The sequence below is a fragment of the Plecotus auritus genome, assembly GCF_963455305.1.
Source record: "Plecotus auritus genome assembly, chromosome: 7".
NCBI lineage: Eukaryota > Metazoa > Chordata > Mammalia > Chiroptera > Vespertilionidae > Plecotus > Plecotus auritus.
The window spans coordinates 26,923,243-26,946,535 of NC_137774.1; the positions used below are offsets into that span (position 1 = coordinate 26,923,243).

At 43.4% G+C, this 23,293-nt stretch overlaps 1 protein-coding gene across 2 annotated transcripts; it reads left to right on the top strand.

Annotated features, from left to right (window-relative positions):
* The first annotated feature begins 63 nt into the window (after positions 1-63).
* COIL (coilin) lies at positions 64-21,352 on the top strand. Of its 2 annotated transcripts, none has more exons than XM_080679492.1 (7): positions 64-331; positions 5,905-6,931; positions 7,059-7,142; positions 7,529-7,576; positions 10,153-10,222; positions 13,182-13,276; positions 18,432-21,352. In XM_080679492.1, the coding sequence occupies exons 1-7, from the start codon at positions 87-89 to the stop codon at positions 18,516-18,518; spliced, it is 1,656 nt and encodes a 551-aa protein (XP_080535618.1). In that variant the 5' UTR covers positions 64-86; the 3' UTR covers positions 18,519-21,352. The 2 variants fall into 2 exon arrangements, with proteins under 2 accessions (XP_080535618.1, XP_080535617.1); XM_080679491.1 differs by having other exon boundaries at positions 69-331; positions 5,827-6,931.
* The last annotated feature ends 1,941 nt before the right edge of the window (positions 21,353-23,293 follow it).

Consider the following 23,293-nt stretch of genomic DNA (forward strand, 5'->3'; position numbering starts at 1 on the left):
GCGAGCGGCTCCAGGGGGCGGGCCGCCCGGGCACGCCTCCCGGGAGCGCTGTGGCGTGTCTCGGCTTCCGTAGAGCACCGAGCAAGATGGCAGCCTCCGAGACTGTTAGGCTACGGCTTCGATTTGATTACCCGCCGCCAGCCACCCCGCACTGCATGGACTTCTGGCTTCTGGTCGACTTGAACAGATGCCGGGTAGTCACGGATCTCATTAGTCTCATCCGCCAGCGCTTTGGCTTCAGTTCCGGGGCCCTCCTCAGCCTCTACTTGGAGGGGGGGCTCTTGCCCCACGGCGAGAGCGCGCGCCTGGTCCGAGACAACGATTGCCTCAGGTGCGCGCGGAGCGGGCGTGGGATGCGCGGCGGGCCAGGGACGCGCCTGTGCTGGTCCAGAGGTGCCGCAGGCTTCTGGAGACGCGCGTGGATGGGGGTCGGGGTGGGCCTGGGGATGGGGTGAGACCCTGAAACTGACCCGCAGAGATTCTGATTAGTTGGACAGGAGGTTCAGGAATGCGCTTTGTAACGGGCATCCTTCCCGATGCGTCGGATGCGGGTGGTTAGTGGAGCAAGCTGGGGAAAGCCCTGATGTCGCGTATGGGCAGGGCCCGAGTTCCTTGCCGCCGTGGTCTCGCTGGCGCTCTTTTATTCAGCCGGGCGCTGCGTTTCGTGCCCTTGGTGCAAACCTGCCCGAGGCCGGCCATCCCCTCGCGGCTCAGGTGCGAGAGAGCCAAGCAGAGGGAGGGACAGCCATGTATGTTCTCTTCCTAACGTGCAGCCTGTCCAGGCGCAGTGCACCTGCGATAGCCCCCGAGGTGGGTGTCATTCTGGGTCTCACTGGGCGTGTTGTGGCTCACTTACCTAGGTGTGTGGACCTTCTGGGTTGTGAATTGGAAAACAAACGTTTTAAGTATGCCTTTGGAAATTTTAAAAAAATGATATTGAATATGGAGGAGCAATTGGGATGTGAGCTGCCCACGTGTGGTTGATTTGTCTCAATAAAATGGTAAGACATCGTCATTTCAATTCGGATTCATACCTTGGACTAATTTGTTCAGGGCTTCTTTCTTTAAAAAAATATGTTTTTATTGATTTTGAGAGAGAGAGAGGAAGGGAGAAGGAGAGAGAAATAGAAACACCTATGAGAGAGAAACATCATCTATGGGCTGCCTCCTGCATGTCCCCTGCTGGGGAGGAAGCCTGCAACCTGGGCACGTGTCCTGACGGGGAATCAAACGTGACCTCCAGGTTCATGGGTCGCTGCTCAACCACTGAGCCACACCCCCAGGGCTGTTTAGCTCTCTCTTTCTAATGACAGTTTGAAATAGTCCAAATTTTAAAGGAGTCCTTTTTCCTTTTTATTCACTGTGGAATAGATTTCCATTTTCTTTACATCTTCAGGGATTATTTAAATGGTGTTAGAATTGTGAGGACTGCATCCTCTTCTGTTAAGTTTTTTTCTGCGGCCCTCCTCCTTGGCTTGTAGATGTCTCCCTTGTGTTTTCACATACCTTCTTTGTGTACAGACACATCTCTTTTCTTAAAAAAAAAAATTATTTTGAGGGAGAGAAGAGTGAGGAAGAGAAAGAGAGAGATCGATTTGTTGTTCCACTTATTTATGCATTCATTGGCTGAGTCTTGCATGTGCCCTGACCAGGGATCAAACTGCAACCCAGGCAGAAGTCCAAGATCAAGGTGCCAACCGATTTGATGTCTGGTGAAGGCTTGCTTTCTGGTTCATAGATGACACCTTCTCCCAGTGTCCTCATTTGGTGGAAGTGGGCAAGGGGGCTCTGTGGGCTCTTTTTTTAAGGGCACTAATCTTATTCATTAGGGCTCCACCCTCATACCCCAAGCATCTCCCTAAAGCCCCACCTCCTAATGTCATCATATCAGGGGTTAGGATTTCAATATATGAATTTTGGGGACACAAACATTCAGACCATAGTAGTTTTCTGTTTTTCACTGTTATATACTGCTGTGAATATTCTTGTGTGTCTTGGTGTACTTGGGCAATAATTCAGTAGGATACATTCCTGGAAGAAGTCCTCTTTGGTCAAATTGGCCTCTAGAAAAGTTGTACAGGTCTATATTTATGCCAATAATACATGAGTTGCTTTTGTTCAATATTGTGTGAACGGTAAGAGAGCAGAGTGATAAGAGCTCAGGGTCTGGATTCAGACCCCTGCATTCCAATCTTAGCTCTCCAGCTCCTTCACTGTGTGCCCTTGGTCAAATAGCATTAGCTCTCTGGCAGTGATAATGGAAGCCACTACAAGCAGCAGCCAGACAGGAAGGAGGCTTCGGGGAACAGATGGGACCCAAAGAGGGTGCAGGTCTATCTATCCTTTCACCCTCCTTGTTGAATTTCACCTCCATTTGATAGAACGTGACATTAAAAACCCACCAATTCCTGTTCTCAGAGGGCTGAAACATTCATTATATTAATAAAAGAGCAAACACTGAGCCCAGCACTGCTCTAGATACATATAATATCTCCTTGAGTACTATAACTATTATCACTGTCTCCATTTTTACCGATGAAAAAGGTTGAGGTGCTATTTTAAAATTTAATGTGGCAGAAGGATTTGGACCCAGACAGTCACTTTGCACTTTGGCCTTGGCAGGGAGTGAGTGGGGGTGTTATATTTCATATATATATATATATATATATATATATATATATATATATATATATATATATTTTAAATGTCTTTATTTCAGGGAGAGGAATGAGAGGGAGAGAGAGATAGAAACATCGATGATGAGAGAAACATGAATCGGCTGCCTCCTGCAAGTCTCCTATTGGGGACTGAACCTGCAACATGGGCATGTGCCCTGATCGGGAATCGAACCAGCCACCTCCTTGTGCATGGGACGACATTTAACCAACTGAGCCACAAAGGCTGGGCTATATATATATATATATTTTTAAATATATTTTATTGATTTTTCACAGAGAGGAAGGGAGAGGGATAGAGAGTTAGAAACATCGACGAGAGAGAAACATCAACCAGCTGCCTCCTGCACACCTCCCACTGGGGATGTGCCCGCAACCAAGGTACATGCCCTTGACCGGAATCAAACCCGGGACCCCCCAGTCCGCAGGCCAACGCTCTATCCACTGAGCCAAACCGGTTTCGGCTGGGCTATATTTTTTTATGATAGAATCCTAGAAATGAAATTGCAGATTTAAAGGGAATACCTTGCATTTTGATAATACTACCCAGTTTGCCCTGCAAAGAGCTTGAATGAACAGTGGAGGGTCTTTTAAAAATTTCTTGGACTCAAATCTCTTCCATTGCTAACTACACAGGTAATTCACTTCTCTTTGTAAAAGGACAGCTACATTTGTTGTCTGATCCAGGTGGAGAAATGAAGGACATTGCCAGGGAAAGTCTACACCATGAAAGGAATGGTAACAGACCCAGATGAACCATTTCTTATTCTCTGGATAGCATTACGTCTCTCAGTTTTATTATGTCCCATACTGAAATTATTCTCGTCAGGAATAGCAGGTAGTGAGGCTGCAGCAATCACAGATCATACCTTCATGCCACATGTGCGCAGATCCATTGTCTTTAGAGCGGGTGAGATGATGCCAAGGGCTGCTTTTGAAAGCACCAGAAAGTTGCAAGCTCCTCCGAAAGGCAGGGATCCTGCATATACTAGATGCAGCCCCTGCTGTGTTCCAGTGATTTTAATAAACCACCAGCACAGAAAGTCTTGCAGCCATTTTCAAAGTTGATGGAAAGTTGGTTCTAGTTGGTTGTACCAGAATTGAAACCTGAATCAAAACAAATTGATCAAGAATAACAAGGAACAATCTGATATGCCAGAAGTTCCCCAGTAGTTTTTAAAGTCACAGGATGCCAAGGTAGCTTTTGCCAGATTGAGGAAGACTTCCTTGCTGCTTCATGCTGATGTCTATAGCTGGGAACAGAGGGTAAAGTGTTTCTGTAATTTAAATCCCTGTCCTTTCAGAGTTTTATTTCTCTCTTTATTCTTTTCCTGATATCAGTAGCTTTTATTTTACCTTGACTTGTATGTGTCGGTGTGTTTGGTTATCCTGAGGAAATTAAGGATTTTTTTCAACTACCACATTGAATGATAAATCCACAGGATTACTATATCTTAAAAAAAATTAAAGAGCGTTTATAATATGTCTTCTTATTCACCAAATGTACTTTATGTTTAAATATGATTGTTACCATCTTTCCCTGGTTACTAAAAAAAAAAAAATACTTGATGAAATATATAGCTAGATGTAAATGTATTGAAAGTATGTGTGTTTTTAGCAGGCATTTTTGAGTACCCACTATGTGCTTGACATTGGGGACACTCAGCTTTTCATCATTGGGCACACATATTAGAATTAGCTGTTTTCAGTTAATGGAGGAATAGAATTCCTTTCCTATATACACTAATAAAAGAGAAAGATGCAAATTGACTGTACCTTCGCGATGCTCACCAGCCAATCATGAGTGAGTATGCAAATTAACCCAACAAAGATGGCAGGTTAATTTGCATACACAGGCGCCGAGGGGCGGGATGCTTGCATCATCGCCATGGTGATGACGCAGGCATTCCGCACCGCCCCAGCTGCTCCAGCCCTCTGGGCATTGTGGGAAGGCGGAAAGGCGGCTCTGGGTGTGAGCAAAGGCAGTGCCGGCAGCCACGGGAAGGAAGGCCCATTCTTGCAGGAATCTTCATGCATCAGGCCTCTAGTAGTGAAATAATTTAGATGAAATGTGTATTGAGGATCTCCAGAGAAACAGAAACAATAGGAGATGATACAGACATGGATACATAGATATAGATATAGATATGAGATTTAGTATAAGGAATTGGCTCGTGAGATTATGGAGGCTTAGCAGTCCCAAGATCTGAAGTCAGCAAGCTGGAGACCTAGGAAAACTAATGATAATAGTTCCAGTTCAAGTTCAAAGGCTTGAGAGCCAGGAGAGTTAGTGGATATTGTAAATTCTAGTCCTAATTCGAGTCCTAAGGCAGGAGAAGACCCATGTTCCAGCTCAAAGATGCTTAGGCAGAGAGAGCGAATTCTCCCTTGCTCAGCCTCTTATTCTATTCAGACCTTCAATGGATTGGGGGAGGCCCACTCATTTTGGGAACGGAAATCTGCTTTACTCAGTCTCTTGATTCAAATGTTAATCTCATCCAGAAACACCCTCACAGATACACCCAGAACATTCTTGAACCACATATCTGGGCACCCCATGGCCCAGTCAAGTTGACACATACAATTAATAATCACAAAATGTCACAGAATTTTATGATGACTATCACTAGCCCAGAGAACAAATTGTTCAGTATTTTCCTAAATTTAAATAAAATAAAAATAATATCTGATTTTTTTTTTTTTTAAAAAAGCAGCCACATTTAAAAACAAAATTGGATACTTGGGATTATCACTATTTGGGGTTGGCAACATAGTAGAGTGGAAAAATTGTGAAGTTAGACAAACCAAGGTTTGAATCCCATTTCTGTTGCTTATTAGTTTTGGTTCTTGGGCAAGTTACTTGTCTGAACTGTAGTGTTGTGATTTGTTTGAAAATCAAAGAAACCTACTTCATGGTGGTGTTTAAAAAAAATGTTTGGGACACAGTAAATAGTCAATAAATAAAAGTAGTCTTTTGAAAGTTGACCATAAGTGATGCATATAAACCATTTTGTCAAAAAGAGTCTTTGTCCTTCAGCGATTTGATGATTTTTCATTGACTGACGGCAGTGACAGTTTGCAGTCATCTCAGTATATATAACGTCCTGGAGACATAGTTACTCACTAGTTTTCTCTCTTGTTCTTTTGATAGAGTTAAATTAGAAGAGAGAGAAGTCGCTGAGAATCCTGTAATAGTCAGTAATGGTGATAGTACTCATTTCTTACCTAGAAAAGCAAAGAAGCGGTCATTTAAGTTGGAGGAGGATGAAGAAACTGATTACAGAAATTCAAAGAAGCATTGGAAGAGGCGAGAGAACAACAACAACGAGAACACTTTGGATCCAGAACCAAAAGCTGTCACAGATCAGAATGGGAGGGGAAAAAACAAAAGGAAACACAAAGCCACACGTGATGTAGCAGATGAGGATGACAAAGAGACCAAGAGAAAATCCCCAAAGAAGAAGGAGAAACGTGCATATAGAAAACAGACGAAGAATCCCAAGTCTTCTAAAGCACAGGCGGTGAAAGAGTGGACTGTCCAGAAGTATAGTCCTCCAAAAGGTTCTCCTGCTCGAAACAGCCTTGTTAAAGCCAAGAGGAAAGGTGGCGTCGACGTCCATACAAAAGATAGTCCCAGTTCTTCCTCAGAGTCTGAGTCTTGTCATGATTCAGCCAGCGAACGTTTGAGCAATGTCATCTTAGAGGTCAGAAAGTCCTCAGAGAAAGTATCAACTGCATTATCAAAGGAAGGGCCCTCTATAAAAAATACAACTGCAAACAAAGTAGCTACAACAATTGCCTTTAACTCTGCCCCTATCAAGGACAAGACAACCAGAACCTCAGACTCCAGTTCAGACTCTAGTTCAGATTCAGATGACCAAAGCGACGCGTCAAAGAGTTCCCTGGAGAAGACTGCGGGGCTCTTAAAGCCAGTAGGCCTGTTTGCAGGCAGAGGTCGTCCTGGTCCAGGGCCTTCAGCACAGACTCTAAATGCTCCTGGATGGAAGAACTCTGACTCAAATGGTGGCAGACAGACTCCTCCTGGTCCTCCCAACATGACTTTTCCTAGCAGTTTGGGAAGAGGTTGGGGTAGAGGAGAGGACCTTCTTTCTTGGAAGGGAGTTAGGGGACGGGGCATGCGGGGGAGAGGTCGAGGACGAGGACTTGCTGTTCCCCTTGTTTTAAATAAAGACGCTGAATATGAGAAGCAGCAGCATTTAAATGAAACAGTAACAAACTCATCTACTATTATCCAGGCAAGTAGTCTTTATTGTGAGTTTACCTCTTCCCCTTTCCCCACAGAGCGTGTCTGGAGTTGATGTCATGGGTTCACATTTTCTTACCAGTAACAAAGTCACATAACTAATAAGTACTGTTTTTCAGAATCCAGTACGGACACACAAGGACTACAGTCTGTTACCACTGTTAGCAGCTGCCCCCCAAGTTGGAGAAAAGATTGCATTTAAGGTATGTTTTAAAACAACAATTACAACAAAAAGATTATTTTCTCTCCAAGAAAAATCACTCATTAGAGTATATATATAAATAAACACACATATATATACATACACACACACACACCCTTCCCACCCAGATCATATCTTTCATGTTCTCATGCCTAGTGTGTAATAGGTGCCAGTAATTGTTTTCTAAATGAATAAAAATGGCTTAGGCTAGTGTCTAGAATATAGCAAGTGCTCAGTAAAAGAAAGCCATACATATCACCCCATTCCCCAAACCACTGGAACCCCTGTTTTGCTACAGATTCGTGGTCAGGCTCTGCGTGTTTTCTCAGAGATAGGGACCATGGGACTTATGTATTTATGGACTTTTTCTTTCTTTTTTTTTTTAAGCTTTTGGAATTAACACCCGATTATTCTCCTGATGTCTCTGACTACAAGGTAAGACTTTTTATTTAAAAACTAGAGGCCCAGTGCATGAATGACAGGGAACTCTTTGACGCGTCGCTTTGGTCATCTGAATCTGAACTAGAGTCTGAACTGGAGTCTGAGGTTCTGGTTGTCTTGTCCTCGATGGGGGCAGAGTTAAAGGCAATTGTTGTGCACCAGTGGGGTCCCTCAGCCTGGCCTGTGGGATTGGGCCAAAACTGGCTCTCAGACATCTCCCGAGGAGTTCCAGATTGAGAGAGGGCACAGGCCAGGCCAAGGGACCCCACCAGTGCACGATTGGGGCCGGGGAGGGACGCGGGAGGTTGGCCAGCGGAGGGGGGTGGGGGAGAGGAGAGGAGGGGACTGCGAGAGGGCTCCAGGGCATGTCTGGCCCATCTCACTCAGTCCCGATGGGCCAGACCCCAGCAGCAAGCCAACCTACCAGTCGGAGCGTCTGCCCCCTGGTAGTCAGTGCACATCATAGCAACTGGTTGACTTCCCCCTGGTGGTCAGTGCACATCATAGCGAGCAGTTGAGCGGCCATAGCATATCATTAGCATATTACGCTTTGATTGGTTGACGGATGACCGGACAGTTAGCATATTAGGCTTTTATTATATAGGATAATTGTCAGTATATTAAAGAAGCCAAAGTCATATTTAATACTAGAGGCCCCATGCACGAAATTTGTACACAGAGGCGGAGGTCCCTCAGCCAGGCCTGCACCCTCTCGCAATCGGGACCCCTTGGGGGATGTCCTACTGCCAGTTTAGGCCCGGGACCGCTCACCTGCCTGCCTGCCTGATCACCCCTAACCACTCGCCTGCCTACCTGATTGTCCCTAACTGCTCGCCTGTCTGCCTGATCACCCCTAACTGTCTCTGCCTGCCTGCCTGATTGCCCCTAAATGCCTGTGCCTCAGCCCCCGCTGCAGCAGCTTCGTCCAAAAGGATGTCCGGAAGGACATCCGGAAGGTTGGTCGGCTGTCCGGTCTAATTATCATATTATGCTTTTATAATTATAGATTGCCAGTATGAATAATGCAGATTTTTTTTGAGTAAACAATGCTGTAAAGTGAAAAATAAAAACATAACCGAACTGTAAACTTTTTAATAACATCACTGTGAAGTCTCCTAGTGTTATTTTCCTTACACTTGGGAAGAATATAGAATGAGAATAATGAATTAATTTGTTTATTCATTTTTTAAAAATTAGCTTAGATACACAGACTTATTTGAGTACTCTCCTCCCATATCCTAAACGTTGAAAGAAAATAATAATTAGCTCTCAGCCAGAAAATTGGATTGTTTTCATCATAGGAATATATTTTACATATTTGTGAATTACTGGAAGGAAATGTAAACAGACCTGTCTTGGGCAAATCAAAATGTTTTGTCACCCTACATAAGTAACTAATTTAATTCTGTGATATATGAGGAAATGGGAATAAATATAGAATCAATACATTTCATAACTCTACAAACTGTGATTCTAGATGGTATTAAAACTCACATTAAGTGGATGTTAGTCATCATAGTTATTACCGTAGAAAGTTATTTACTTACTTTATTTCCTAGTAGTTTTAGAACTTTTTTGAAATTGCTTTCAAAACCATTTTGAGAGAGAAAATTAGTCCCACTTTTTTGCTTTGACCACAAGTTCTGTTACCTGCTTGATCACCTGCTTTATTTATTTTTTTATATATATCTTTTAATCCTCACTGGAGGATATTTTTGAGAGAGAGAGAGAGAGAGAGAGAGAGAGAGAGAGAGAGAAAGGGAGCGGGGAAGGAGAGAGAGAAACTTCAGTATGAGAGAGACACATCAACTGGTTGCTTCCTACACGTTCGCTGACCAGCTGGGAATGGAACCTGTAACCAAGGTACTGCCCTTGACTGGGAATTGAACCCAAGACCCTTCAGTTCGCCAGCTGATGCTCCAGCCACTGAGCCAAACCGACCAGGGCAGATCGCCGTCTTATTTATTAAGCTTGGCTTCAAAACTCAAATCTCCCTGCTGCATTTGTACCCATGGGATTTGAATTTATGAAGGTGGCTGAGTGAGACCCAGAGAAGCCAATGCTAATGAAAGAGGAATTTATTACTTACATTTCCCAAGAGGAGAGGCAATGCTACACCCTGCAGTGGCACAGAGGAAAGCACCTGGGTGTGGTCTGGAGGCAGAAGCAGGAGTGAGGAGAAAGCCTAGGCCAGAGCCTTAGTGGGGTCTCCTGGGGATAGACAGGCAGGGTGCAGGAAACAATCTAGGACTGGCTCATTTCAGTAATGAGCAGGCTTTGGTCTGTAGGGCTATTCCTCGTGTGGTACCAGACCCTGGGGTGAATAAGATTAGGGAAAGTAGTGGTTTCGTGTGTGGAAGTATCATTTCCCCTACAGGCTGATTTAACAAAAATTTTTTATTGAGATAAAATTCACATAACATAAAAATCCACAGTTTAAACCAGCGGTCGTGAGGTCCAAAAGGTTGGCGACCCCTGGTTTAAACCATTTTAAAGTGTATAATTCAGTGGTTCTAATATATTCGTAATGTTTTGTGTTGATTTTTTACTTCAACTTTTATTTTTGAAAGGAAGGAAAAATATTGAGCCACAATCCAGAGACCCAGCAAGTAGATATAGAAATCCTTTCATCCAGACCTGGTGAGTCTTCTAGAAAAGAATTTGAAAATGTCTTTTCACATCTCATGGTTTCTAAGTAGCTGTGCGCACGGGAGCTGCTGTCTTCATTGGCCCCATGGTCAACTGGCACTCTCCACCACCTCTATCAGCACAGAGCAGCCGGGCCTGAGCCCCACTGGTGGAGTAGAGTGTCCGCTAAGAGTTATTGGATTTTTCCCCCAAAGCTTTTAGGCAAGTTGTTCTTATTACTGTAATTATGTAATTTCATAAAAATTACATAAACCGATGAAAATTGATTTCAAAAAGAATTCTTTTTTTAAAACCTAAGTTGAATGCTGATGCAGAAGTGTTGCTAAAAAACTTGCCATTAAGTTTTGTGTGGTTGGGTCAGCTATATAAGAGATCGGGAGGAATTAGGTAAAAATCTGGGAAGCTTTTGCACTTAAATTGCCTTGCTAGTTTTTGCATTTTTGCATCACTTTAAAAAAACTCAAAACTGGAAATTATGCAAATTGCAAGCATACATTAAGGATATGATTTATAAAAGACAGCTCTAGTTGGTGGGCTCATAAGATCTGTTCAGCTCTATTTCAAAAGATTGGCAAATGAACACATTTGTGTTGTTAAATCAAAATAAAGTATCTAAAATATTTGCATATACACAGTCTACACATTATTCTGCCTTATCCCTGATTCACTCTGTTCATTATTGGTTCTGAAATCCTGGAATGAGAGGATTTCATTACTTATATGGCTTAACTTGTGTTGTGTTGTAGGGTCCCTGGCCAGAGACCAGGGGAGATCCCTTTTTCTTTAGCGGACCCTAAGGCAATTAGTTTCTATTTCTGCTTAAATAAGGTAGTAATGTAATCAAAACTCCAGTACACAGAAGTTAGTCAAAAGGGTTTTGTTAATCCTCACCCGAGGACATTTTTTCATTGCTTTTCAGAGAGAGTGGGAGGGCAAGATGGAGGGAGGGGGAGAAAGAGAGAGGAGAGAGAAAGAGAGTAATATATGTATGTGAGAGAGACACATTGATTGGTTGCCTCCTGCACACTCCCTGACTGGGGCCGGGGATCAAACCTGCAACCCAGTCCTGCTGGTGTTTCTCAATGGTTGAGCATCGACCTATGAACCAGGAGGTCACAGTTCAATTCCTAGTTGTGGGCTCGATCCCCAGTAGGGGGCATGCAAGGAGGCAGCCAGTCAATGATTCTTTCTCATCATCGATCGATCGATGACTCTCTCTCCCCCTTCCTCTCTGAAATCAATAATTAAGCAAACAAACAAAACATAACACCCTGTAACTTAGGTATGTGTCCTGGACCAGGAATTGAACCTGTGACCCTTAGGTGTGCAGGCTGACAGTCTAACCACTGAGCAACACCAGCCAAAGCCAAAAGGGTTTTTTAACAAAGTCTCTTTAGGCTATTAAGTAAATGATTAGATGTAACATTCACTGGTTTCCTAGCTTCATTCTGATAAGGTTTCATTTGAAGAAATCCCCCTTCTTAGGAATGGTGGTCAGATTCCATGGGCATGGCTGGATCACTGCTTATCATGTGATTGACAGTGATGACATCTAAGTAGAACTTTTCTTCTGGGCAACAAGGAATGGCTTTATCTGTTTTCCAATAGAAATACTGGTAGTCCTTGCTTTGCATGGTTCTGATATCCATGCACTTCAGTTACCCTGGTTTAGTTACTACCACCAGTCCCTCAGTGACATTGAGTATATTAATGAGAGTAATTGCATAAGGTGCTGCCAGCTCTTTAGTCCACAAGTCACTACATAATAACAGATGCCCCTCATGATCAGGACCAACCACTTCTTTCAGTCTTGATGATTGGTCACTGTGCTTCTGTTACTCATTTCCCATACACACAGCAAGGTGTGTACCTTTGCTGCTCCCTTGTCCCTCAGTGATAAACCCACATGACGCTTACAAAGTGGGTAGTTGAAATAGGGAGTTGGTCAACAAAGATGAAAGCATAACAAAGAAGCAAACAGTGACATCCAAATCAAGTTTAAGTGAGATTATAGAAGAAATAGCTAACCATAGGAATAGTGATACTGCGGTTTATATGAACTTCTTGACTTAAATAAGGAGAGAATTGGTGATGAAAGAGATGGTGTCCCAGAAGTGATATCGACCAAAAATTTCCCAAACTTTCAGAGCTATTTCATGACATTAAAAGCTCAAGGAATAAAGTATTGAAAGCTGATCCAAACTTAGAAGTGAGTATGACAGTTCTGTAAGTAATAGAAAAGATTCTATCGTTGCCTGACAAGAAGGTAAGTACTGTTCAAACTACCCTTGATAAGAGTCTTACAAAGAAGCCGTGCACTTTAATTCTCAGTGTTTCTAATGTTTTAAATTACAGTGTGCTACATAAATACTAGTATTACTTTTTTTCATTTCCTTATATAGTAAAGATTTTAATGTTTTGACAGAATTTTTTAAAGATTGTGCAACAATTGTACGGTAAATTTCCCCATGGATTACTTTATTGTTTTGCGTGATTTCAGCCTACACAGTTGTTTTTAGGGTCCCATACTACCATGCAAAGTGAGGACTGCTGTATTATTAAGTAGTAAGCATGTGTAATTTCTGAGGACATAGCAAGATACAAGTATTTTGCAGAATTCAGATTACCTTCCCTTGTTGAAACATAACTTACTTTTTGGGATTATCTTGTGGTTGTACATTCTTTTCTGGGAGTACTAGTGATAGTGTATCAAGCTCGTTTCTTTTTGATGAAGGAAATATCGTCCCTGAAAGGCCAAGAAGCTCCCGTCTGCTGGTGCGGGGTTTTCTCAGGGTCTCCTGTCATGGAGCACTCCATGCTTGCATGTGCGTATGCAGCCTCCACATCAAAGCAGTTTGTTTGTGATGGTTTTTCTAATGATGTAAATTGCCTGTGGAAGAATATTTTCACTATTGGGGAGTGACTTATTGTCTCTCTCCCTAACATCTAGTTTCATCCATGAAAGAACCTGGGAAATTCGATTTAGTTTATCACAATGAAAATGGATCGGAGGTTGTGGAGTATGCTGTGACACAGGAGAGAAAGGTAGGCGTGCTTCTCTTCTTGGGTTTGCCGAGTCATCCATTCTCTCTCGACTGATTACTGGTGGTCTGTCTGGAAGACTTTGCAGCTTGCTGAACTGCCTATATTAAAATCATGAAGGAGCCCAGCTGTGTTGCTCAGCTGTTGAGCATGGACCAGGAGGTCAGAGTTCAATTCCCAGTCAGGGCACATGCCTGGGTTGCAGGCTTGATCTCCAGTGTGGGGCATGCAGAAGGCAGCCAATCAATGATTCTCATAATTGATGTTTCTATCTCTCTTTCCCTCTCCCTTCCTCTCTCTGAAATCAGTAAAAACATTTTTAAAAATTAAAACAAATCATAAAGGATATGGGTCTTGAGAATGTCTGTCCTGCCTATAAGGTGGCATGTTAATGCCAAGTGTCCAGTTAGGGCATCATCTTGGACCTTCAAGAGCCTCTATGACAAGATGCACAGAGTCTAGATTTGCATAGTCATCTATCCTATCTAATAAAAGAGCAATATGCAAATTGACCGTACCTACGCCACACACACAAGCCATGTCCACCAGCCAATCAGGAACTAATATGCAAATAAACCCAACCAAGATGGCTACGGCCACAGAGAGCAGGAGGGAGGCTTGGGTTTCCCCGGTAATGGAGGAAGCCAAGCTTTCTGCCTGCGCTTGCCAGCCTAGGCCTCCACTCAAGGCTACAAAGTTTCAATGATAGAAGATACATAAATCCAAACAGAAATGGCGGCAGCCACGGAGCTGGAAAAAGCAGGAGGCTAGGGTTGCCCGCGGCGATGGAGGAAGCCAAGCTTCTGCAGCCCTGGCCGGCTCAGGCCTCTGCTTAAGGCTACAGTTTCAATTATAGAAGATACATAAATCCCAACAGAAATGGCTGCTGCCTCAGAGCAAGCAGAAGGCTTGGCTCCACTCCAGGCTACAAAGTTTCAATTGTAGAAGATAAATAAACCCCAGATCCCAGGGCCTCTGCTTGGGTCACTGGGGGGAGTGGCCGGCCTGCAAGCCACCACAGGCCCCTCGCCCAGGCGACCCCATGCCCCAAGGGAACCCCCACCCTGATCCGGGACACCCTTCAGGGCAAACCAGCTGGCCCCCACCCGTGCACCAGGCCTCTATCCTATCTAATAAAAGAGTAATATGCAGATTGACCATCACTCCAACACACAAGATGGCTGCCCCCATGTGGTCAAAGATCCTGCCCCTATGTGGACACAAGATGGCCACCACAAGATGGCCAGCAAGGGAGGGCAGTTGGGAGGGACCAGGCCTGCAAGGGAGGGCAGTTGTGGGCAATCAGGCCAGCAGGGGAGGGTAGTTAGGAGGGACCAGGCCTGCAAGGGAGGGCAGTTGGGGGCGACCAGGCCTGCAGGGAAAGGCAGTTGGGAGGGACCCAGGCCTGCAGGGGAGAGCAGTTGGGGGGGACCAGGCCTGCAGGGGAGGGCAGTTAGGGGTGACCAGGCCTGCAGGGAAGGGCAGTTAGGGGCAAACAGGCTGGCAGGGGAGCAGTTAGGCATCAATCAGGCTGGCAGGGGAGTGGTTAGGGGGTGATCAGGCTGGCAGGCAGAAGTGGTTAGGGGCAGTCAGGTGAGCAGTTGGGAGCCAGCAGTCCTGGATTGTGAGAGGGATGTCCGAATGCCTGTTTAGGCCCGATCCCACTGGGCCTCTAGATTTGAGAGGGTGCAGGCTGGGCTGAGGGACACCCCCCCACCCCGTGCACGAATTTCGTGCACTGGGCCTCTAGTATACTATATAAAATCCTAAGCGACCAAATGACTGGAATGACTGGTTGACCAGTCGCTATGACATGCACTGACCACCAGGGGGCAGACGCTCAACACAGGAGCTGCCCCCTGGTAGTCAGGGTGCTCCCACAGCCAACCTCCCACGGCCCCCTCCCCCCAGCCCACCAGCCTCTTGCGGTTTCTACCCCCTTCCAGACAGCCCGCCCCAATAGTTCTCGATCCCCGGCAAGGCCGAGGTACCCCACCCTAGCACGAATTTGTGCACTGGGCCTCTAGTAGTATATAAGGTTATATAAGGATTTCAGTACAAAAGACTAGCATATCATAAAAGTCTCTTATTGACATGTAGGTTCAGAAAAGTGCATATAAGTATAGCTGGAACAATTTTCACCCATGAACATACTCATGTAACTGGCACCCAGATCAAGAACATTAACAGTCCCCTCTAGAAATCTCCATTTTGTCTGACTTAAAACAGCAAGTTTGGTTTTGAAGAATGACATAAAATGATGGTTCTGTCTTTTGCCTTTGTTTAAACCTTAAATTGCCATTTTAGAAAGTAAATGTTTTAGAATGTTTTAGGCAGCCAGACTAGTTGCTGGCAATGGCTGGTTCATTAGGCTTTGCGAGCATTAAAGGAAATAGAATCTATATATATAAAGAGGCAGGGTCGTAATATCCACAATGACCGGAGGCTCAACTGAACACCAGGCTGCACGCGCAGCAGGCGAGCGGGCTGTACTGCTGACCTCTGGGATAGAAACAGAGGCAGAGCTGATCAGCAGCGGCAGCAGCTGCGGTTGAGGCCTCTCTCTCTCCCAGAGGTCAGCAGTTCAGTCCGCTGGCCAACAGCCTGGGGCGGCTGCTGATCAGCCCTGCCTCTTTGATCAGGCCTGGAGATAGGCCCAGAGATGCTGACTGGCATAGAAACCGACCAATCAGAACCAAATCTGGGTGACTTGAGAGGAGCCAATGGCTGCCTAGGAGGTGGGGCTTTTGACGCTGACTGGCATAGAAACCGACCAATCAGAACCAAATCTGGGTGACTTGAGAGGAGCCAATGGCTGCCTAGGAGGTGGGGCTTTTGGCGCTGACTGGCATAGAAACCGACCAATCAGAACCAAATCTGGGTGAACTGTGAAGGCAGAACCTAAGGTGGGGCTGAGGAGGGGTTTTAAGGGCAACAGCTGTTTGGTGTAAGGTGTAAGAAAATGATTCAATTTTTTAATGACCGGTTTGGCAGTATAGTGCATATAGTGCAGATGGCAGGCTATCAGTTCAGATCTAGGGATTATGTGTTTTTGTCTGCCAAGAGCATCTCCTCCTGCTGAAAAAAGTCCCCCTCCCATTTAAGCAATCCTATCCTATAGGATTAGACCGGGTCAACTGGCCATCTTCCAGACGTCCGACTTCTTCCAGACAAAGCCATGGTGGTCGGGACTGAGGCAGAGGCAGTTAGGAGCGATCAGGCTGGCAGAGGAGGGCAGTTGGGGGCGAGATCAGGCCTGCAGGGGAAGGCAGTTGGGGGCAAGATCAGGCTGGCAGGGGAAGGCAGTTGGGGGCGACCAGGCTGGCAGGGGAGGGCAGTTGGGGGGCGAGATCAGGCCAGCAGGGGAGGGCAGTTGGGGGTGACCAGGCCAGCAGGCGAGGGCAGTTGGGGGCGAGATTAGGTCTGCAGGGAGGGCAGTTGGGGGCGATCAGGCAGGCAGGCAGAGGCAGTTAGGGGCGATCAGGCAGGCAGGCAGAGAGGTTAGGGGCAATCAGGCAGGTGGGGGGGCAAGATAGGGGCAATCAGGCCAGCCGGGGGGAAAGGTAGGGACAATCGGCCGGCAGGCAGAGGGGTTAGGGGTGATCAGGCAGGCAGGCAGGCAAGTGGTTAGGAGCCAGTTGTCCCGGATTGCAAGAGGGATGTCTGACTGCCGGTTTAGGCCCAATCCCACAGGGCCTGGGGTCAGGCCTAAACTGGCAGTCGGACATCCCCCGAGGGGTCCCAGATTGGAGAGGGTACAGGCTGGGCTGAGGAACCCCCCCTCCGTGCATGAATGTCATGCACCCGGCCTCTAGTTTACATATAAGGTGTTTATGTTTGAAACTAGAGGCCCAGTGGATGAAAATTCATGCACTTGGAAAGGGGTCCCTCAGCCCTCCTCTCACAGTCTGGGAGCCCTTGAGCGGGAGGTGACCCGGCGATCAGGGGAAGGTGATGACCCCATCACACCTCTGCTGCTGCCACTGCCGGCAGCACAAGCCTTGGCCGGCCCTGGTTACCTGAGCCTCGGGCAGCCCTGGGCTGCTGGGCAGCCACCATTCAAGGCTTTCCTGCACCTTGGGCCAGCCCTGGGTGACTGGGGGGCTGAGGGAACTGGGGGACTCTGGAGGCCAGTGTGTGGAGCTGCCGGACCTGCCTGGGGGCAGGCCTGTCTGTGCCGCACGCCTGCCACCACAGCGGGGCTGAGGTGACTGGGCGCCGCCATCTTGTGGCTGTGGGCGTCAATTAGCATATTCCCTCCTTATTGTCTCTGGGTGCCACCATCTTTGTGAGGGCATGATGGTCAATTAGCATATTCCCTCTTTATCAGATAGGATGTTACAGATATTGCCTTATAAGTTTAAGTATTGTAAACTCATAATTTATCTGACATGTAGAAACACTAGCCAGACTTTATTGCTTTGATTTGTCTGTCTCTAAGATAGATGATACTCTTAGAGATTTATTCCAAAAACACATTTTTTGCGTTTGTGGTAGGATCATCAGATTTGGCCCAGTCAGTATTTTGTACTTCTTCATTTGTAATATACTCAGCCCCATTTTGGGGGTTGAAATGTATTCTTGGAAACAGTGTTGGAAAGTGAAGCCTTTAGAGACTTGCTTCTCCATGCCTTTTCAGAGGTCTAAAGCAGAACCTGTAATTACCTTTTTTGGACACTAGATGGCTCTCATCATTCATCCACATGGCCAAGTGCTCGAATTTGCTTTCTCTTAGTAAAATGTGAAATACCTCCTATTTTTGGCAGCATGGCAGAACTACAGAGCTGCACAAAACGGCATCAGCAGTTTTGGGCCACATCTGCTTCCCAAGAGGTCTGTGCCCGCCTGTCCACAGAAGCTTGTTAGGCAAATCCTCGTGACCCTTTGTAACCAGCTACCCCTCACTCCGTGCCATCCCCCACAACCTCTGCTCTAAATCAAAGAAGGATGAAACATGCTTAATGTAAAATTTAGCTGCTTTTGAGGTAAACAAGTTTTTATGCACTAATTAAACTCAGTTTATTAGGACTCAAATTATTCCAGGACTTCAACCATTCTGCACAAATGGAAATTTACTTGACTGATGTTTTTAACTGACTAGAACCTATACGATCTCATAATGAAATCTCTAAACTGAATATTTTGTATTTTTCTTCAGATCACTGTTTTTTGGAGACAGTTGATTGATCCAAGACTGATAGTTGAATCTTCGAGTAACAACACATCAAGCACAGAGCTTGCCTGACTATGACCTCTCCACTTTGTAGTGTATAAATGCCTTGTTTGTGAAAGTGACTATAACCTGAACTTTAAAAAAAAAGATTTGAAAGTTGTTGCAGTTTTCTATCTTCGCTTTACTGCATAGGACAGAATATCTACCTCATCATTGAAAATAACATGGGTGTGTTGCTTTCTAGTCTTTTTTTTTTCAGGTTTAATTTTAGTACAAAATTTTTAAAAATAACATTCCCTGTAGGCATTGTTACATACCAGTATGTATTGTTTCTTCTCTTTTTTATTTTATTTTTTGACCATCAAGTAGCCATTGTCAGAAGCAGTTTATAATATCAAGTATAAGAAAGTGCTGCACATCTTGTCTCAGTAAGTTTTATTAAGTAACATTTTAAAACATGAAAGCATGTTACGTGACCTAATTTTTTACATTTGCGTTCTATTAAATGTGGAACCTCTTACAAATTTCAAGTATTTTATCCTTGTAATTGCCAAGAATTAACAAGTAGTTGGGTTTGTTGCAGGCAGTGAGTTAAGAAATCCTTTCACATTTTTCTCAACTTTAAAGTGGAGGATTCTTAGAGCCCCAGTAGAGCAGGAAAATAAGACCTGCTGTGTGTGCCTGGGGCAGAACTGTTTCAGCTGGGTGAGAGGATTTACTATGGGTTCAGACCAGGAATGTGTTACCTTGCTGCAAGATCCCGGCACCTGGCTGAGTGTGCTGGAGTGAGGATCTTGAACAGAACTTCCTTTCCCATTGCTGTTCCACACAAAGCTAAAATGACTAAATATATACTGTGAAAATTGCTTTCTTTTAATAAAAGATCAGATCCCTCCTTCAGCTTTGCAGATTTTTAAATAAAACCATATTGAACTAAATGTCCATGCTGAGTCATCACATTTAGTTGAGTATTGCAAATCTCAGTTTGTTTTTTACAACAATGCAAGAGGTTAAAGTTTTCCAGAACAAGATTTGCCTTGAGTGAAGAGTCCAATGTTGCAAAGTTTGGTCAAACAGAGTCTGCTATATCTGGGAGCTATTGGACCAGTGAAACTGCTGTCCAATTTTAATACGCATGACATTGATGTCCATCAAAATGGGGTTACTGATTTGTGATAAATGTTACTCCAGAATGATGGAATCTTGGCACTGGGGTTCTTGTGTAGCATACTTTCCAGAGTTTGGTAAACAAGATTACTAGTAAATGCCAAAAGGTACATGAACAAATGCCCCGGTTGTGGGCTCGATCCCCAGTGTGGGGTGTACAGGAGACAGCCAATTGATGATTCTCTCTCATCATTGATATTTCTCTCTCTTCTCCTTCCTCCCTCTCTGCAATCAATAAAAATATATTTAATAATAATGCATGTGAAGCATTTAGCACAGGACCTGGCACGTAGTAAGTGCCTGATGAGATGTTATCATTTATTTATGTTCCTATTATGTGACTTGCCCAACATCCAGCTTCAAATTTTCGGCAGAACTTGCATCCTCTTAATTTATTTTCATCTGTTAGAAATTACTAATGTCATATTTCACATTAGAGCTGCTGCGTTTAGACTTTCTTTTTTAAGTTTTATTTTTTAAATTCTTTATTGTTTAAAGTATTACATATAGTATTACATATGTCTCCTTTTTCCTTCATTGACCTCTCCCCACCACCCTCTCCCCCCGTAGACTTTCTTTAATTGTATCTTTAGGTAGGAGCAAGTCAGCTCCTAATTTTCATCAGTCATGCTTTTATTCTAGAAAGCTTGAAGATTCAGTACAGTTTTTACCCCAGGGCTCTGGCCATGACCCCCACTTTGAAAGAGGTTATATTAAGATAGTCACTCAGAATTTTTTTGTTTTTCAATTAACCGGAGAGAAAAATCATTCCAAAATGAACAGATAAGGGAGTAAAGGAAAATAAATACAATGAAATCCCAGAGAAAAGCATTTGGGATGTAATGGGATTGGTGATTGGCCTTGTCCTCTGCAGACACTCTCACAGACATTTTGTTAACTTTGCAGTGATGCAACCCCACATGTTAAATGCCTGGATTTGGGGGCACCATTTATAGCTGCGGTTGCCAACCTTTTGGATCTCATGGACCACCAGTGGTTCGCGGATCACCGGTTGGTGACCGCTGATTTATAGGGTTTTGGTAGGGTTTTACTACATGAAATGTGGCTATAAGGTAATGTCTGATTTAAAAACAAAATACACCCTGGCCAGGTAGCTTAGTTGGTTGTTAGAGCGTTGTCCTGATGAGCCAAGGTCGTGGGTTCAATCCCTGGTCAGGGCACCTACAAGAACCAACCAACGAATGCTTAAATAAATGGAACAACAAATCGATGTCTGTCTGTCTCTCTCAAGTCAGTTTCTTTTAAATGAGTAAAATGTTGAAAGGAAGTCAATCTAGAATTTTAGATTTTTTGAAATGACAAGGACATTTTGAGATAAAAGCTGAAAGAATTCATTGTCAGAAGCCTGCACTACAGAATATGCTAAAGTAAACTTGTATCCATAGGAAGGAATGAAGAGTACTGGGAATGGTAAATATGTGGAGAACATATCTCTTTTTATATACAACTATATTTTCTTTGAGGTAACTTTAAAGTAAATGTAATTATATATAGTAATACTGTTAAAAGGTAAACTAAGGCATATACATTTTTGAAGAGTTTATGTAAGCAAACTGATTCAAATCAGCCAGTGCAAAATCAGAAGTGGTTGGGGGGCTCTATTAGCAGGAGCGAGAGGAAAGTCTTTTATTATTGGGGCCAGGTGCAGGATGGAGGGGGTTAACGGGGGAACAAAAGGGATGTCTGTAATATTTGTAACAATAAAGATAATTTTTTTTAAAAGAGTATTTTATTATTTAATTGGCTATAGTGTAAGCAATTTTCCTATTTAGGAAAGCCGAGTGCTGTTTGTTCTTTAGTTTCGCTTTCCTAACCTTGAGGTGTTTATAGGAAGTGACTCTGGCTTAGATTTTGGCTTGCTCACATAAGAGCCACCTCAGTCTGCTAACTTCCTTATTTAATGATTTTCATAATAGTATGGGGTTTATTATGTATGTATATGTAAAATATATGAAAACAATAGCAAATGAGATGGTAAAATTTTAATGTAATAAGATTCTCATATGAATCATGAATGCAATATTAATTCTAAATAGACTGTGATAAGCTTAGGATGTATATTGTAATCCCTAGAACCACTAGAGATATAATAATAATAAGCATACGTAGCCCAGGTGGCAATGGCTCAATGATTGAGCATCAACCTATGACCCAGGAGGTCATAGTTCCATTCCCAATCAGGGCACATGCCTGGGTTGCAGGCTCAATCCCCAGTAGGGGCATGCAGGAGGTAGTGGATCAATGATTCTCATCATTGATGTTTCTATCTCCCATTCCCTCCCTCTCTGAAATAAATAAATAAATTATATATATATATATATATATATATATATATATATATATATATATATGTCTGTGTGTGTGTATATATATATTTAAAGTTATTTATTTATTTTTTTGTTGTTAATCCTCGCCTGAAGATATTTTTCCATTGATTTTGGGGGAGAGTGGAAGAGAGAGGGAAACAGAGAAACATTGATGTGAGAGAAACACATCGATTGGTTGCCTCCTTCACGAGCCCCAACCAGGGCCGGGGCCGAGAAGGAACCTGCAACAAAGGTACCTGCCCTTGACCAGAATCAAACCCAGGACCCTTTGGTCCACAGGCTGATGCTCTATCCACTGATCCAAACTGGCCAGGGCAGGGCAATAAAAATATATTTAAAAAAATAAGTATAGCTAAAAGGCCAATAAGTGGAAATAAAAATGAAATGTATGGTATATTTGATTAAAAGAAGATTAAAAAGAGGAACATAGGAACAAAAACTTAGTTTTAAATGCCTATATTAGAAAAGAACAAAGTTTAATAGTAATGATCTGATATTCCAACAATAAGCTTGAAAAAGAAGAGCAAATTAAACCAAAAGTAAATGGAAGGAAATAATAGGTAATAGAAAAAATCAACAACAACAACAAAAAGGCAGACAAATGACAGAGAAAATTAAAGACAAAAGCTGGTTCTTTGAAGAAAAAAATAAAATTAATCTATTAGGTGGATTAATCAGGAAAAAAATACAATATAAATTACCTATATCAGGAATTTAAAGGTGTTATTGCTACAGATTCTACTGATATTGAAAGAGTAATATGTTGAAATCTAAAAAAACAAGCAAACAAAACATTCATATATACAGCAAACACACTAATAGTTGACAGATGGGCAGAGGTAGTGAGATGGGTGAAAAAGTGAAGAAGATTAAGAGGTTCAAACTGCCAGTTATAAAATGAGTCATAGGGATGTAATGTAAGAAGGAAATATAGTCAATAATATTGTAATAACTATATGAGGTGACGGATGGTTACTAGATTTATTGTGGCAATCACTTCATAAGGTATATAAAATGTCTAATCACTATGCTGTATACCTGAAACTAATATAATATTCTATGTCAACTATAATTTAAAAGCAAATTTTAAAAAATGATTACAGGAAGAAAAGAAAGATTTCAGGTTGATGAATTCTTAGTTTCCACCAGGAATTTTATTAATGTCTTTTTTGGTTATTTTTACAAATTTAATAATATGATATGATAAAAGGTTATCCTGGGTAAAAAAAGACAGCAAAAATGGTAGAGTAAAGACCTCTGAAATTTTGCCTCCATTAAAGAAAACTAACAAAAATTGTCAGGATCAACCTTTTTGTAACTGTGAAAATTAGT